The sequence below is a fragment of the Abramis brama genome (genome assembly GCF_963993115.1).
Source record: "Abramis brama genome assembly, chromosome: 11".
NCBI lineage: Eukaryota > Metazoa > Chordata > Actinopteri > Cypriniformes > Leuciscidae > Abramis > Abramis brama.
The window spans coordinates 22,059,844-22,078,348 of NC_139973.1; the positions used below are offsets into that span (position 1 = coordinate 22,059,844).

The window sequence follows — 18,505 nt, forward strand, 5'->3', positions numbered from 1 at the left end:
CAAGGTGGCGTGGAGGCTAACGTCAACTGGGGGATGACCGACGGAGGCAGACCCGATGGATCCCAGGGTGCAAACAGAGAGCCGATAGAGACGAGCGACATCGCTGACACAGGAGGCCTGGGCGATGCCACGGTGACGATCGTCTGAGGTGGAGCCAGACTTAAGGTGCAGCCGTAGGAGTGGAGGAACGTAGCGTAGCGGAAAATCTGCAAGTCAGTGGCAGAGGTGATGTAACGACTGACCAAGGGGGAGCCGGAGGGATGAGGGAAAACTGTATTATGTGCCTCAAGGAAAAATGCAGTTCAAAGTACTATAAAGCAAGAGTTTTCATCCTGCTGGAAGATTTTATTGTTATTGCATTCAAGTATTCTGAAAGTCCAGATGAAAGGCTGTTCCATTAATTCTGTTAATTGGTGGTACCTGTAGTACCTAATGCTTCTTCTTGAAATAATTTACAGTTCAAGCTGTGTTATAGTTTAAAAATATAGAGCTCACACCAGAGAAACTATGGTAAAGATAAGACTGAAAATAAATAAATAAATAAATTAATTAATTATCCAATGTGTTAAGTGAATTTTACTGTATTTGTATTACTGTAAAGTAAACTCAAGAGTATGTGCGGAATAGAACGATTTGCTTTTAGTACAATGTCGGTGCAACTATAATTACTAGATTCTACATCTGACAGTTATAAATATTCACATATTAATGCTTTAAAATCCAGTGAACAAAATTTAATGCAGGCTATGTTCGAAAGACAAACCATGAGACTATAAAAGTCAGCTTATCTGATCTGCCTTTTTGCAGTCATTCACTCGCATGTACTCTCTCTCTCCTTCCTTCCTTCCTTCCTGCCATCTTTCTTTTATATCTCTCTTTCCATCCTCAGAACTCCCTCCTTCTCTCCATCTTTCTCTGGGATAGGCCTATAAACCCCTCCCCCTCTCCCATTCCTGCTGGATTTATTGGTGCAGGAATCGAAGTGAGTTCAGCACCTTTGCTGGCTTTCTAATGCCAAACAAAGCATTAAAGATCGCCAGTCACAAGTATGGTTCTAACACCAAGATGAGCACTCCACATATGGATCTGGTTAACACAGCTGCAAGGCTTTGTTAACAAACAAACCAGTCACAGTGAGACTAATGCAAGAACACGAGACGAATGTGCTAGACTTATAAGGTAATAATGGAAAGAGCAACTTCAATCAATAAAACACTTTAGGTACACATTAGGTAATCAGAACGACATGGGCTTTTAGAGCAGTAGGGAGTGAGAAAAACTTGCATTTTAAAAAGGTCAGTAGCTATTTGCATGCTCACCCTAGCAGTCAGCTTGAGGGGAGGCACAAATGAAGACATTGACTCTCATTTGTCATTCACTGATCAGTTTCACATCATGATGTGATCTAAACCGTGATTATAAAACTGAGAATAATTCCATGCATAATAACAGAAAGTCCTTTCTCTTAAGCATTCATTCACAACTCAATAATTCAAATGCAACGCTGGCATCAGTGAATGGCGTGTTTGTTTTATCCTCCGGGTCACATAGCCTGTTTTGAAAGCTTAGAGAGGTTTATATAATCATGCAGTCCTGAATCAAATTTCTTAAAATCCAATTAGAAGATCCCTTTAGACATGTATATGCCCTTTTGTTCATTCATTATGTTTATAATTTATTGAGAAAAAGGCTGGTGAATAAAGAGTGTGAATCTAGTGTGCAAGAGAGACATAACATAACAGGTGTGAGAGAGAAAGAAAGAAAGAAAGAAAGAAAGAAAGAAAGAAAGAAAGAAAGAAAGAAAGAAAGAAAGAAAGAAAGAAAGAAAGAGAGTGGGAGAAGAGAGAGTAGACAGTATGAGGAAGAATCACATGAAGCTTTAATAGAATCCTGAGTCGGTTATGATCTGTCCTTTCCAACTGCAGCTTTAATAAGAAAAGCTCTTTGCGGGGGGCAGATTAAAAATATCATTTCCTGACTTCAGCTTCTTTTCTTGTTGCAGGCATGCAGACAGGAAGGAAGTTCATACAGAGACACAGCAGAAGGTATATAATAATAACAGAGAGACAAAGATAGCTTACACATGTATGTTCACATACACACTACCATATGCATCAGTCTGCAGAAAGATTCATGCATACAGACAGACACACAATGCTAACGTATAAAAAAAAAAATAATAATAAAAAAAAAATATATATATATATATATATATATATATATACATTTATAAAAACATATACATTAACTGATACTTACTGACACAGGCATTCTTAAGCTGGTTTAATCAAAATCTGACAACATTGCTTTGATTTGTTTTCATTCTATATTCTAGCGGACCGGCTGCCTATATGCCACACACACACACAAATAAATGAGTAGCTTTATAAAGACAAAGTGATAGTGGAGTGTTTATGGCTCTAAATCCTTATTTCATTCTCATTCACTGATTATCATGCATTAATATCATTATTATTTTTAATCTCTGAGCTGACTTGCATCATTGTTCAGCATTTTTTGTTATAAAGGGGTCCATGAACAGGTTTATAGTCTGCATACAGGCCTGTATGTGGTTAGTTCAGTATCAGGACTGAAATTTGGGAGAGTGATGAATGTTCTAGCTCACAGATGAGCCAAGCATGGCCACGAGGCATCTGCTCTTCCCGCTGGTGTCATCTGGAGATAATAAGCCAGTCCAGCTGGATTCAAGACCACAGCCAACGCATCGCCCAGCAAGGGGTTTGGAAAGATATGACCACCTGCACAGTTAGAGAAGGTGTGAGTGGAATCTGGCTACACCAGTGGTTTGACTGAGGCCTTGAGGTATAAGAGGGGAAAAAAGGGAAATTGCAAATGTCATTGCATTAAGCCTCCTCTGAAATAGTTTAAAAAGAACACGTACAACCAGGGATAATAAAGAAAGCAACCACAGCAGACAGGGAAATTACAGCTGAACTTTGGCATTCAGTTCTGTAAAGGAAAGTGAGGGTGAGATCTGGCAACCTGTGGATGTAGGGAGTGTGTTTGAGACTAAGAGCCCCCTGCTAGTTTGATCTGCCACCTGAGGGCACTAGTGTGGTATAAGCCAGGTAACACACTTTGGCTGTCACACACGCTGAGCGCAAAGTAACACGTTTCTAGTTGCACATCTGCTCAGGCGTGACAAATATACACAGCCTCAGCATGCAAGAAGGCTGCCAAAAACCTCCATTGCTTAGAATCAAAGCAGAAACTGTAAATGATTTGCTTTTTTTCAGTGATAGTACAAAATAAAACACAAATTTTATGTAAATCCACTGTAAAAAATGTTCGTAATTTTAACAGTAAAAAACTGTAAAAAAGCAACGGAAAAAATGTTTTAATTCCTTAACGGTATGTACCCTTAATATATACAGTGAAAAACTGTAATAGCTCTCACGGGACATTTCATGTAATTTTACATTAATATACTGTTAAATGTACGGATTTTGGAAGTACACTGTAAAAAAAAAAACTTACCGTTGCATTTACCATACCTTACCGTAAAAAATACGGTAGCAAATGTTTACTAATTTTACAAAGTTTTACATCATCGAACTAAAAATTACGGTGAAAAACTGGCAGCTGGTTGCCAGTACTTTACTGTAAAAAATACGGTATAAATATTTATGTTTTACGGCATTGAACTAAAGTTTACGGTAAAAAACTGGCAGCTGGTTGCAAGCGATTTACCGTAAAAAATATGGTAGTAATATTTTAGGTTTTACGGCAGTGATCTAAATATTACGGAAAAAAACTGGCAGCTGTGGTTGCCAGTACTTTACCGTAAAAAATACCGTAAAAATTTTTTTGGTTTTTACGGCACTGAACTAAAGTTTACGGTAAAAAACTAGCAGCTTGCAAGTGCTTTACCGTAAAAAATACGGTAGTAATATTTTAGGTTTTATGGCATTGAACATTGAACTGAACTTTTATATAAAAAATAAAAACCTGCCAGCTGTGGTTTCCTGTAATCTAATTATTGAGAATTACCAGAGGTTCAGACGTTGATGTTTTATTGAAAATAATAAAGTTTGAAGTTACCATTATGGAGATGAGTGTTTGCTTTAGTTGGGCTCTTGACCCTTGACTTTTTAACTTTAGATGTACTCTGACTGCCTTAACTGTGTGGTAACAGTTACACAAACAATAACACAAACGTTATGGCATGAAAATCAGAGAGAAAATGTGACCAGGTGATGATGGCAGGTTAATGATGACATAATCGTCATATTGTGGCCTGATTCACTGATCTCATAAAGAGTCTTATCTCTCACTTTATGAGCAAAGTGATAATATTAATTATAATATTAAAAATAAATATTTCATATTATTGAGAATAATATCTCTGTAAGCCAGCAGCGAGCAACAGATAATCTGAAGAACTTTAAAAATACATGGTGTAGAAAAAAGGTTTTGAACTACTGCTTGATTTAAACCAACACAGACATCAAGATTCAGCGTATGAATCTCAACAACGGTGACAATCAACACAATAATCAGATAAAACTCTGAACATCACAAAACAAGCTACTAAAAAGCTGCAACAAAAACAACATAAAAAATAAAAGCAGATATAATAATAAAAGAAAATACTAAGGCAATTCAACATAATGTATTCCTGTTGCAATGCATGCTGGGAGATACTGATGAGTTTTGATTGGAGGCTCCATCAAGTGCACTGCACTTTTATCATCACCGTTGTTGAGATTCATACGCTGACTCTTGATGTCTGTGTGTGTCTGAAAGATACAGCAGTTCAAACCTTTATTGTACACAATGTTTCAAAAATTCTTCTGATTATCACAGCAATGATGGATCACATGCTGTAGAATCATAGGGCTACTACAATCAATAATGTAAAATTAATAACACATATAATCAAAGATAAGACTCTATAAGAGCTCAGTGAATCAAACATGGTGATTGCCATCACTGATACACAACCAACATCACATGATTCATTTTCTCTCTGATTTCTTAGCTATAATCAGCATGTCTTATAAACACAGAGTTATAGCAGGCAGAGAAAAACTAATGTCAGAAAGTCAAGGGTCAAGAGCCCAACTAAAGCAGTCACTGATCTCCATCATGGTGACTTCAAATGAAACAATAAATCATCAACATCTAAACCTCTGTTAATTCTCAAACAGAACTGTAGACGTCTGACAGAAATAAAGTCAGTCTGGTTAGTAATGAGTGAAGCTGGTAATGCTGTTTGTGGAGTTGTTTAATCCTCCTCTGCTGAGATCTTCACAGATTTAATGTTTTTTATCTTCAGTTGATTTCATCTAAGGCTGTGGCTGAAGTCAGTTGTAGTTCTTGTGTTTCTGCTCGTCTCTTTTTTCTGTTCCTGTTGTTTCTCTAAATGGACATTCCCAGAATTCCCTGTGTGACACTTCACATTTGATGCTATTTCATTTAAATAATTATGTTTCTTCTTGGTTTTTGTTATCAGTTTTATACATTTGTGGTTTATATTACATCATATATTGTTTAATGAATGTTTATGGCATTATTTGGAGTCATGTGTGTGTCACCATGATGGTGTTTTGTGTTTGTGTGTATGACACTGTGCACCTTCTAAATATTAACATGTACCTCAGTTTGTGGAAAACTAATGGTATACTTAAATCATCGTGTGCATTTCTTTTTTACCACTTGTGTTATTATGATGGTTATCAGTATATTACAAAGATATAAAGCAGACTTTAATACTTTAGTGAAATTTAATGATAACATTTATCGGTTTATGTAATATAACGGTTGTCCCGTGAAAACTAAAAGGTTCTGGGAACCACAGCTGATGTTTTTTTTACCACACATTTAAATCCTGCTGAAGGTTTTTTTTTTTTTTTTTTTTTTTTTTTAAAGTAAGGTTGCTACCATATTTTTTACGGTAAAATACTGGCAACCAAGCTGACGTTTTTTACCGTAAATTTCACAGGGTTTTTTTTACATTGTGTTTTTTTGCCTGTAAATTTAAATCCCATAAAACATAAAAGGTTGCTACCTTATTTTTTACGGTAAAATACTGGCAACCACAGCTGCCGGTTTTTTACCGTAAATTTCACCGTTTTTTTTTTAACAGTGTCCTTGGGTATTCATACCTGTGATGCACACCCCACAGAATAAAAAAGTCAACTCCTTTCATTTTAATTTAAAGTATTTTAAAGAAAGATCCTGTTTCAGATATTTATAAGCATTATTGTTTCTATACATGGTCTAAAACAATGTTTTGTTCATTCAATAGTTGTTTCCATTATGTTCATTTACTGTCAATGAACTGCACAGATTACACATTTCATGTGCATTTCACTTTGATATATATATAGTTTAACACTGTGGTATTTTTTTTTAAACAAACCTTGCAAGTAAAACACAGCCAAGATATATATATATATATATATATATATATATATATATATATATATATACAGACCCTTTCCAAACAATTAGAATATCATGGAAAAGTTTATTTATTTCCATAATTCCATTCAAAACGTTAAACTTCCATAGATTATAGATTCAGGGCCCACAACTTAAAAGATTTCAAGTATTTAGTTGTTTATTTGTACATAATTTGGGCTTCCAGCTCATAAAACAGGATTTCAAAAAATTTGAATATTACATGAAATCACACAGTAATTACACAGTGATACCATGGTCATTGAACCAGGTTTTGCGTCTTTTGGCAGTGTGGGCAGGTGCAAATCCTGCTGGAAAATGAAGTCAGCATCTCCATAAAGCTTGTCTGCTGAAGGAAGCATGAAGTGCTCTGAAAATGTCCTGGTAGACGGCTGCGTTGAGTGGACAGCACAGTGGACCAACACCAGCCGATGACATGGCTCCCCAAACCAACACAGACTGTGGAAACTTCACACTGGACTTCAAGCATCTTGGATTGTGTGCCTCTCCATTCTTCCTCCAGACTCTGGGACCTTGGTTTCCAAATGAGATGCAAAATTTGCTCTCATCAGAAAAGAGGACTTTGGTCCACTGTGCTTTATTAAATCCAGAGTCAACGCAGCCGTCTACCAGGACATTTTCAGAGCACTTCATGCTTCCTTCATTTTCCAGCAGGATTTGCACCTGCCCACACTGCCAAAAGAACCAAAACCTGGTTCAATGACCATGGTATCACTGTGTAATTACTGTGTGATTTCATGTAATATTCTATCCCCCCCCCCCCCCCCCCCCCCCCCCCCCCAAAAAAAAAATGGTTTTAAGTCACTTACAGTTTTTTTCGATTGCTAAACGACAGTGAGCACAACTGGAGCTACATGTGCAAAACTCTAACTACAGTCTGCACTACCAACAGTCAACTGAGCTAAACAGTTCACATCACCTGCAAAACTCATTCCAAGCAACACAACTCTTAACACATGGCTCAAAACAGGCTCAGTGCAGCCAAACACTATGCACAACCCTCACTGAGATAACACACACTGTCACTCAGAACACACTGAGAGTAAAAACACTAGCATGAAACACCAATACAGAAAATACAAACTTTTCATCTTTACAGTTTGAACAATTTCAGTGACTTCATACAAAGTAATATTTTCTTCAAAGAAAAGAGTGACATTCTTTCACATGATTTATTTAAATTTTTAGAACATAACAATTATTTAAGGTATATAAAAAAAAGTATAATTTTGTTTTGGTACTGAAAAAAAAAAAAAAAACGTTCCCAAAAAATATCTATGTTCCACAAAGAAGAGAAAGTAACACCGTTTGGGAATGATGACATATATCGGCACAATATATAATATATATATATATATAGACCAAAGATATAGATATAGACCAAAAAAGTGTTATGTCGTTTACACCCAAATCTGAAGCTGACTATTATCACTAGTCTTTTTTATTACGATATTTATTTCATTCTTTAACAATAAACAAACCAGATTGAGAATGTGAAAGCACATCAATACAACATCCCCACCCACGGTTTCTTTACAATGGGGTACATATGGATAGAAAAGTTAACTGAAAAGCAAAGGCACAGGAATCCTAAAACCTGAATTTCAGCAATCAAAAAAAAGAAAAGAAAGAAAAATAACAAAAAAAAAGAAAAAAAGGGTGGGACATTATAATGTCCTGCAGTTGTATCAAGACTATTATGATGTAATGTAACCACTAACTAACCTGTAATCTACTAAAGCCAATTAAAGGCATTCTATTACAAGCTGCATGCACGTGGGTCTCACAAGCGACTTTGTGCTAGAGCGCTCTGAAGTAAACCGGACAGACAGTAAAATCAGATTGTGTGAGCTTAATTCCCCCTGACATTGCATCTGAACTACACGTCTCCCGGCAACCTGAGGAGGGGGGCTCTGCTGTGGTAACCTAAGGAGAAGCTTCCACAACTGCAGGCTGTCTAGATACATGAAAGCTCCCAACACACACACTCACACATAGATGAACCTCTACAATACAGACCACACACTCTCTGCTACCTGAGCAGTGAGGGGTTCCAACCTTGTGTATAGTATCGCCAGGTATCTGTTCAGTTTTCCAGTAACTGTATGGCTACACAACAGTGTCTCAAATAACCCTGAAACAGCACCAGTGATGAAAGGGTCATGCTTTTTTTCTCTCTCTCTGAATTTGTCTAGCTCCCTCCCCCACCCTTTTCTACTCCAGTTTCTAAAGCTAAACACATTTTCAAATTCAATTTTCAGCATCGTGAGGATAATTTCTCTATATGCTGGATGTGATTCCTTGTCCAACTCTTCTGAAAAATCAGACCTACCGCTGTGCTTTCTGATCTCATGACCCAGCAGTGTGTCAAGGTTCCCATGCAGAAGATTTAGAACCTCTATAGCTGATGTAAAAAAATAAAAAAACATTTATTTCTGTACTTTAAAAAGTCAATGAAAGCCAGCTGATTTTACAAGTTACAATACAAGAAAGCTAACTGTTTATGTCCTAGTGAAAAAAAACATTTCAAAATACATTTATTTCACACTAAGTATACTACAAATCCATTAACATATTTAGGCTACTGACATTTTGCTTGAGACTAATTACTGATTACTGATACAGATAATATAATTAAACTTTATTTGGAGTAGCACCTTTATTGCACAATGCAGAATTCTTAATATTAAGCCTAAAAAAATAATTTAAGATAGTATGATCTCTGTATAATATCAGTCTTTAAATACAAGATATTTAAAGTAGCCTAAGTATACTTGCAATAGTTCCATTTTAGCACAATCAAATATACTTAAGTATATAGTTGGACCTCAGCACTATTTCTGGAAAAATAACGTGCATTAAGTACAAAATTAGTTGTTACAATTTAGCAGACCTTAAACGTACAGTATGGATTTTTTCGCGCTAGGGGTCGCTAACCTCTTACAATAACAAAGGCGTAGTTTGATGTTGCAACATTTGCTAAGAATTATGGATCTTGTCGTCAACGTCAAGCCGACCGATCTAATAATGTTTATGGATGACTGAATACATCTATGTTTTTATCATGACTGTGATATGAAGCAGTTCGGGATTGCTAAGAGACAGCTATCAGCTCCACACGCGACGCGAGTCCCGCGGATATAAAAGGAATATGGACATTTCATTCTACCGAACTACACGCAAGTGCAGAATTACAACTCACAGGTCAGTTTATTAGACAAATTGAACTTGTGAGGTAACGCAGCGCTGTTTCACTTGGTCTAACATTACACTATCACACTAACTGCATTTGAATGTGTTGAAATTTATGTGTCCGTTTTGTACCTCTGTATGAGACTAGCAGTAAGCTAGATCAACATTAGAATAACATACAGATCATATTCTAACATTTTATCATTGTTGAACTATATAACATTGATTAGTTTTATGTAAATGTGCTCACCTGTTTAATAAAGTACATGTAGAAGCGGTCGAAGTCTCGGACGTGGAGCTCTCGTTTATATACTGTCTATGGGAGCTCTAGGCATCTCGAAAACACCGCGCTGATATTGATTCTTGTTTTAGTTCTCCTTTTTTATCCAAAGTCTGCTTGCCATGGTCCATAATGTTTGAACGAAACAACAACAGCGTGCAAATAGACATTGCGAACTACACAGTTGTCCACGTCAGTCGCTTTGGTTACTATCAGAGGGCTCTGGTTCATAGCTCTGGTTGCTATGGCAGTACGAGCGGAAACCAGGGACAACGCGGATATGACGCCATTGACGGCGACAAAACGGAAATAAAGAAACGGGACGTGTCTTCGAATTAAATTACAAATTTCTCCTGGTTTGAAAGTTGTTGGAAACAGTCAGGATAATGTAAGTACACAACTAAAAAAAATATATAACATAGATATAGTGATTTTTGCTATTTTTAAAGCAAAAAAAAAATACATATTGTGACTTTAAGTATACCAATTTAGTTCACCAAAAGTACAATTGCAGGGTATTAAGTACATAGATATGTAAATGTATTTGTAGTACATTTAGCATAAATTAAATGCATTTAAAAGACATTTTAGTATATTTATTTTTCAGTAGGGTGGTCAACCAGAGTCCAAAGCTAATGTTACTGTTACTGTGTTTGCCAGAATAGAAGCACAAAAAAAAAAAAAAAAAGAGGCTTCAGAGGTGTTTGAAAAAACTGTTTCAAAATCTCCTGAATCATTTTGAAATTAATCAATAAATATTGGGAGAAAAACAGAATGTCCTTCATTAACAGTATCCTTGCCAGAATGTAAAAGGTCAAACCGCAACGAGTCAAACCAGACGAGAACAAATCTGAGTGTTTAACTGCCATGCTGCATGCATGTGTGTTTGAGCATTAGTACATGAATTCGACCACACAAATCATATCTTTCAGCTCTTCTCTCTAATCCCAAAAGCAGTGGTTTGGCTGCATGTACTGAGAGGGTTTGTCACCATCTCAAATTTACTCTAACACACAACAAATCACTCGGGCCGTTTCCTGGCAACCAGAGGGGTTCCAGAACCTCAGTGAAACCAAGAGAAAGAAAAAAAAAAAGAAAGAAAAAAAAATCAGCCTGAGCCAGGAAATTGATTTGGTGAACTGCTGTACAATACTAAAGTCAATAGTAGAAAGGCATATGCATTGATTTGGCTTAGTATATATTTTTTTTACAGAAAGGGAGAATCCAAAGCAACAGTACAAACCAACAGCTGAAAGACTACTCCAGCAAAATTATTTAGGAGCCATCTCTTGTGTATTAAAATGAGTCTCCATATCTATTTTCCTTTCTCCAGAACACCATATATTATTATTCTCCCATCAACCACTCCCTTTTATTTTTCCACTGCTCTTTGGCTCCCTCTCGTGGTAGAAAAGGACTGGAAGTATCTATCTATCTATCTATCTATCTATCTATCTATCTATCTATCTATCTATCTATCTATCTATCTATAGTGCCCTCCACTAATATTGGCACCGTTTGTAAATATGAGCAAAGGCAGCTGTGAAAATAAATCTGCATTCTTTATCCTTTTGATTCCAAAAATTCGAACCTTTCCTTGAAGTAAAAGAATTAAAAGTGGGCAGAAAATCTCATTATGAAATAAATATTTTTCTCTAGTTCACGTTGGCCACCATTATTGCAATGTCCTTTTTCTAAGATAACAGCTCTGAGTCTTCTTCTATAATGCCTGATGAGTTTGGAGAACAACTGCCAAGAGATCAGAGACCATTCCTTCATACAGAATCTCTCCGGATCCTTCAGATTCCCAGATCCATGTTGGTGGTGCTTCTCTTCAGTTCACCCCACTCATTTTCTAAAGGGTTCAGGTCAGGAATCTGGGATGGCCATTGCAAATGCTTCATTCTGTGCTCGGTGACACATTTTTGTGTTGATTTTGATGTTTGTTTTGGTGAGTTTACTGCCAAAAAGCTATTTTTTTAGTTTCATCTGACCATAGAACCAGGACCCTTTTGAAGTTCCAGTCATGTCTGACAACTGAATATCATGGAGTTTGTTTTTGGACAAGCAAGGAGGATTTTTCTTGAAACTCTCCCAAGCAACATGTGGTGATGTAGGGGTTGTTTGATATATTGTTTTTAGGCTTTCTGATCCCAAGACTCAACTAATCTCTGCAATTCTCCAGCTATGATCCTTGGAGAGTCTTTGGCCACTCTCCTCCTCACCATGCATTAAAACGATATATACACATGTCCTCTTCCAGGCAGATTTGTTTAGTTGATTGGAACTTCTTAATTATTGCCCTGATGGTGTAAATGGGAATTTTTCAAGCTTGATCTTTTGCTGCACATCAAAACTATTCTTTGGTTTTACTCATTGTGATGAATGATTAAGGGAATTTGGCCTTTGTGTTTCCTCATACTTGTGCTCCAGGAAGTCATGGCTGGATAATTTCATGCTCACCCATGGTGTGCTAAAAAAAACATAAATATGAATGGGAATATACTATATCTATATATATATATAGAGAGAGAGAGAGAGAGAGAGAGAGAGAGAGATTTTACACATAAGAATTTCTGGGGTGCAAATAATTGTGGAAAGAAAAACATTTATTTTATAATGTGAGTTTTCCCCCCACTTCCAATTGTTTTACTTCAATGAAAGGTTATAATTTTGTGATTTTTATTTTTATTTTTTATAAAAGATCAAAAGGATACACAATGCAGATTTATTTTCATATGGGTGCAAATATTAGTGGAGGGCACTGTATCTATCACTGTCTATAATTTAGACACATCACATCTGTCACATCTGACCTTCACAAAGCACTTTTGTAGGCTTTATAAGTCCTCTTGTGATGATTATTGTAATTCTTGTAACATTGTTAAAATGCTTGCTGACATCTCTCACGTTATGGGAAAGTACACATTTGTGGTATGGTAACAATGAAGGGCATGTTGCTGCCCCCCCCCCCCCCCCCCCCCCCCCCCCCCCCACAGTTTTCCAAGTGGTGTTTGTTTACGTCAAGTGCTAATCCATTTATCAATGAAGAAAAAAAGTGTTTATTTGGTGTAGGTAAGTTGGCCTACATATCAATGGAGAAGAAAAATAAAAATGATTACATAATCAAGACATACTCTATAATAGAATACAAATATAGTATACAATAATAGTACACAAATGGTGAGACAAATGTCATTTGGCTTCTAAGGAAATAGACAATAAAAGAGAACATTTACATTGTAATGTGTATTGTCTATAATTCACTATACAATAGTTATTTGATTTCAGTTTTAAACTGGCTGTTTTCAAACTGTGAAAAGTAAAACATTTTGTTTTACAAAGTTAAAAACATTCCCAGTGTATGAAAGACAGTTTGGTCTGGAGGAATGCATGCAGGGTAGTTGAGATACAAGGCTTGAGGGGAAGTCCTCATTCTTTGGATTTCTGTCTTATTTGTATTTTTGTAAGTTGAACAAAGACCTCTATTTGTGAGCCTGAGTGAGGTAAACAGCACTTTTAAGTAATATCAACACTGAAGTTTGTGTTGATGCTATTGAAAGAAACTAATGTAACTGGCTCACTGTAAACAAAAGTCCACAAGTTTTTACACACAGATGGTTACTGTGAAATCCCGCTAAATGTTATTATTACAGCAATCTATTGTGCCGTTTTGAACATGTTATCTTATTTAAATTATTTAAATATCCCTCAGTGGATATGATTTACAGCTTCCTGTAAATGTTCCAGTATATGTTTAAATGCTTTATTATTATTATTATTATTATTAATGCACAAAACATTCAAAACAGTAGAACAGTATTAAAGAGAAAGAGTAGACTAGTTATAGAAATTACAAAGTATAGCATGCACCTACCATCATGTCCCAATAAAGCACCTTATATTCCCGTTTCTGAGAAATACTTTTAAGTTCTGGTACTGAATGATAGTCATGGAACCCTCAGGGTTCAGCACAAGACAAATGCCTAAAATGGACAAATGTTCTAAAATCTAATGTTGTAAAAATAATATTATTATTGTTGAAACAATATTATAATATAAAAGAAGTGTTTTTTAAAATGTAATTTATTTTTGTGATGGCAAAGCTACATTTTAAGCAGCCATTACTCTAGTCAAATGATCCTTCAGAAATCATTCTGATATGTTGATTTGATTGAACATTTTACTATTAATGTTGAAAACAGTTGAAAAACTGAAGAAAAGAAGAAGAAAAAAACTGTTGAAAAGCTGAAAACAGAAAACATTAATTTGACGTGTCCTTACTGAATTCTTTTTATTTTTTTTATCTTACTGACCACTTGTTGTTTGATTATTGCACTAAACGCATGGTTTATAAAGTCTGAAACAATAAGGCAACATTTCACGTGTTATAGCTCTGTAGCAGATCTCCATTTTTTGCTCTTAATGCACAGAAAGGGCCCATTATACTTCCGCATTGGACCTGCGGTGTAGCCTCTAAGCGGTGGTTATTACACTTTTGTTTACAATCACGATCCATTTCTCAATACTTAGGTCACTTTTTTTAAAACTCTTCACACATTGAGCACAACAGCAGTCCATGTGGGCTAAAATGTGGATCATTTATCATTATCAACTTTCAAATTGCATAAATTCTTTTTCTCACTCAAACACAACCACCACCAGACCACTATGTACCTACAGGCTAATGTGTACATTTTACATACTTTTTTTTTTTTTTTCAAAACTGTTAAACTTAACATAGAACAAAATTGAACAAGACAACAGTTTGCAACATTTGCACAGTAATACCATATTGTAATATATTTCAAACCTAAAAAATTAAATGCTATCAAAATAATTAGATGTAGCTGAACCCCTACACATGGACCATACAACATATTATGCAATACATTCTAAGCAGTAGATATTTGTCATTCTTGTTTTGTGAATACATTTTTACAAAAGAAAACATTGTAAAATAGTTAGTTTTGTGGTAATTTTGTGACAAAGCATGTTTGTTGGGTGACAACCTTTGCTAGTGTTATGGAAGAATGACTAGATTTGCGACGTTTGGTGGTTTTAGTGCATTTTGACTGTGAAATTTACTGCTGTGCCAAGCCGGGGGTAAGAAGGAAAATGTGTCAAGAGTTTTGAAAAAGTGACCTAGGTAATGAGAAATGTGTCAGTGATTGTAAAAAAAATAAAAAATTAAAATAATTTTTTTTTTAAAAAATCAATGTTTAGTTGAATTCTCTATTCATTATGTTATGACTTATATTGTTGTTATAGGGATAAACAAATATATTACTGATATTTTTGGATCACTATGTTAATTTATGGTTTATCATCATCTCTGTCTAACATGCTGTGTTTTAATCAGCCTCACTGCTTTCATTAAAGCCATCAAGCAATCAGGCTCTATTATTCATTATCCATGGATGCACTTTTTTTCATCATCCTGGGGGAAGTTCTGTGGTTATAAAACTTACCAATCACAGCATTTCTGTAAAGTAACCAAACTACACCGTAACCACCTTTGCTACACAGGGTCTACAGCATAGGTTTGAAGCAGAATTATAAACTGACCTTAATACTAATAGTTAGCTGCCTGTAGTGAGGGAATTTTGAATGTATGCCCTCATTCCCGTTAGTCCCTCACCAGGGATCTGCCTCAACCCACACAATATTATTCTGCTCCTCCCTCACCACAGTTTTCACAGTCTCCACTAGGCTGGCACTGTCATTCCAGCTCTCTGGTGGAATGCTTCGATAAAGGCAGGGTAGTTTATCCAGAAGGGGCTCCTCATTGCAGGAACACTCCAGCACCTGAGACTCAGTCACAGAGTTCTGCCGTAGTTTGTGTCTAGGAAACAATAACAGAATAGATAAATACAGCAATTGTAATGCTCAGAACAGATTTTTTTTTGTCTAAAAAATCAGAACCTTCATAGCAAAGGCTAGAACGTGTAGATTGATTTAATAATGCTCTTACAGCCACAGAGAAAATCATAATACCTCAATTTGCGGAGACTTCTCTCTGTAGACATGATGTAGACAATGATGGGGAAGATTTCAGCACGGTGGAGACGACGCACACAGTCCAAACCCAGCGGTAACACACAGTGAGTGCCCTATACAATGGATATCAAACAGGATAGCATTATATGACCATACTTTTGTGGACACACATACGGTCTAATACATGGCTTATATGTTTTACCTAATATATACTGTAGTAACTATAACGTTCCGGGTTACTTGACTGTAACCCTGTTCCCTGAAAAAGCGGAACGAGATGCTGCGCTGCTCAGCGCATTGGGAACGTCATTAATCGTGACCTGCTGTGAATATAGTGTGTAAACACGTCGATGGAATCGACCGGAAGTAATATAGCCTCGGTCGGTGACGTCATCGGCGCGCACCCGCGACACGAGGCTATAAATAGATGAGCCACAGGTGCATCGACAGGATATTTTGTCTGAAGAGCAGTCCTGGGACATCATCAGCACGGCAATGCAGCGCAGCATCTCGTTCCGCTTTTTCAGGGAACAGGGTTACAGTCAAGTAACCCGGAACGTTCCCTTTCAAAAGCTACAATCGATGCTGCGCTGCTCAGCGCATTGGGAACGAGAATGCCCACGCCGCCGTGCTTGAAGGTGTCTGGACTCCTTATGGTTGTGTAGGTGTGCTCACAAGAACGCAGGAAAGCCCTAGACATTAGCTTGTGACGTTGACTCAAGGACACGAGAGCCCGGAGTGGAATGAACATCCAAGCTATAAAATCTTATGAATGTGTGCGGAGAGGACCAGCCTGCCGCATCACAAACAAATTGCAAGGGGGCACCTCTTGCCAAGGCAGCAGAGGAGGCGACCCCTCTGGTGGAGTGAGCCCTTAGACCCGTTGGCGAAGCTTGTCCGCGCGCCTCATAGGCAAGAGCAATAGCATCCCTGACCCAATGTGACATGGTCTGTTTGGTGGCGGCAGCACCTCTATTGCTGCCCCCATAACAAACGAATAATTGCTCTGACTTACGCCACTGGCTAGTGCGGTGGACGTAGGCTTGAAGAGCACGTACTGGACACAGTCTGTGAGATCTCTCCTGCTCCGGCGTTGTGAAAATTGGAGGGCAAAAAGCCTCTAGAATGACCGGATGTACAGCCGAAAATGGTACCTTAGGCAGGTAATCAGGATGAGGATGCAAAATCACTTTCACCATTCCTGGGGCAAAGTCTAAGTAGGATGGCTATATTGACAGAGCCTGCATGTCCCCAATTCTCTTTAGAGAGGTTATAGCCATGAGAAAAAGGGTCAGAAGTTTGGTCTTTAGGGTCAAAAGGGTCTTTAGGGTCAGAAGTTTGTCAGACGCTGACTCTAGAGGTTCAAAGGGGGTCTCAACCAGACTCTCGAGGACTAAAGCTAAGTCCCATGAAGGGATCTTGGTTCTTACGGGAGGTCTCAGTCGTCTGGCCCCACGAATGAAGCGAGTGAGCAGAGGATGCCTCCCGAGTGATACCCCGTCAACCAAGGCGTGGCAAGCCGAAAGAGCGGCCACATAAACCTTGAGAGTGGCGGGGCATGTGCCCGATGATAATTTTCCCTGCAGGAATTCCAGAACTGAAGCAATCTGGCAGTTGACCGGATCTGCATTATTTAAGACACACCATCTTTCAAAGACAACCCATTTTTTGGTATAACTCTTTCTAGTGGAGGGGGCCCTAGCACTTAGAATGGTCTCAACAACGGCAGGCGAAAGCCCAGTGTCCCTCAGTTGGTACCCATCAGGGGCCAAACATGAAGGTTCCACAGGTCGGGCCTGGGATGGAATATCGTGCCCTCCGCCTGGGACAGAAGGTCCCTCCTCTCTGGAATCGCCCACGGGAACCGAGAACCATACTCTGTTCGGCCAACGCGGCGCTATCAGTAAGAGGCAAGACCCTTGTTGGCGAACTCTGGCTAGAACTCCCGGGAGCATAGAAACTGGAGGAAACGCATACAGGCGCATCTTGGGCCATGTATGCGCCATCGCATCCAGACCCAGTGGGGCTGGGTGACTCAGAGAGAAGTAGAGGGGACATTGCGCTGTCTGTTGGGAGGCGAAGAGGTCCACCTCCGCGTTTGTAAAATTTGGTCCAAATCTGTTTCACTACTTCCGGGTGGAGTTTCCATTCCCCAGTGTCTGTCCGGACAGTAAATCTGCTCCCACATTCAGATGCCCTGGAATGTATACTGCCCTGAGTGACAGGAACTTTTCCTGGGCCCAGAGAAAAATCTGCCTCGCTATTCTGTTCAGATTGTGTGAGCGCAGACCTCCCTGGTGATTTATATAAGAGACTGCTGCTGTGTTGTCCACCCGCACTAGGACATGACAGCCCCTCAATTGATGGAGAAAATATTTCAGAGCCAGAAATACGGCCATCAACTCGAGGCAATTGATGTGCCAATCGAGCTGATGACCCTCCCTCCCATTCCCCTTGAGCTGGACGGCCATCTAAGACCGCTCCCCAGCCCATCAGGGAGGCGTCTGTCGTTAGCAGCCTGCGACGACACGGCGCCCCTAGAGTGGGACCCAAGGCGAGGAACCGGGGTCTGAGCCACAGAGATAG

General features: G+C 38.1%; 1 protein-coding gene and 1 long non-coding RNA gene across 4 annotated transcripts in view; one reads left to right on the forward strand and one right to left on the reverse strand.

Moving 5' to 3' along the window:
* Positions 1-933: 933 nt before the first annotated feature.
* Positions 934-2,394, forward strand: LOC311092958. The gene is made up of 3 exons (XR_014608342.1): positions 934-982; positions 2,003-2,045; positions 2,336-2,394. It is a non-coding gene; the product is annotated as an uncharacterized lncRNA (long non-coding RNA).
* An 11,830-nt stretch (positions 2,395-14,224) lies between these two features.
* card14 (caspase recruitment domain family, member 14) overlaps positions 14,225-18,505 on the reverse strand; it is a 51,683-nt gene continuing 47,402 nt past the window's right edge. For 2 of the 3 annotated variants that reach the window (XM_084128058.1, XM_084128057.1), the window contains exons 20-21: positions 15,917-16,032; positions 14,225-15,764 (exon numbers count right to left, since the gene is read on the reverse strand). In XM_084128058.1, the coding sequence (XP_083984184.1) occupies positions 15,557-15,764; positions 15,917-16,032 (324 nt within the window). In that variant the 3' untranslated portion in view covers positions 14,225-15,556. The remainder of the gene's footprint in view (positions 15,765-15,916; positions 16,033-18,505) is intronic. The other variant, XR_014608178.1, reaches the window with a different exon arrangement.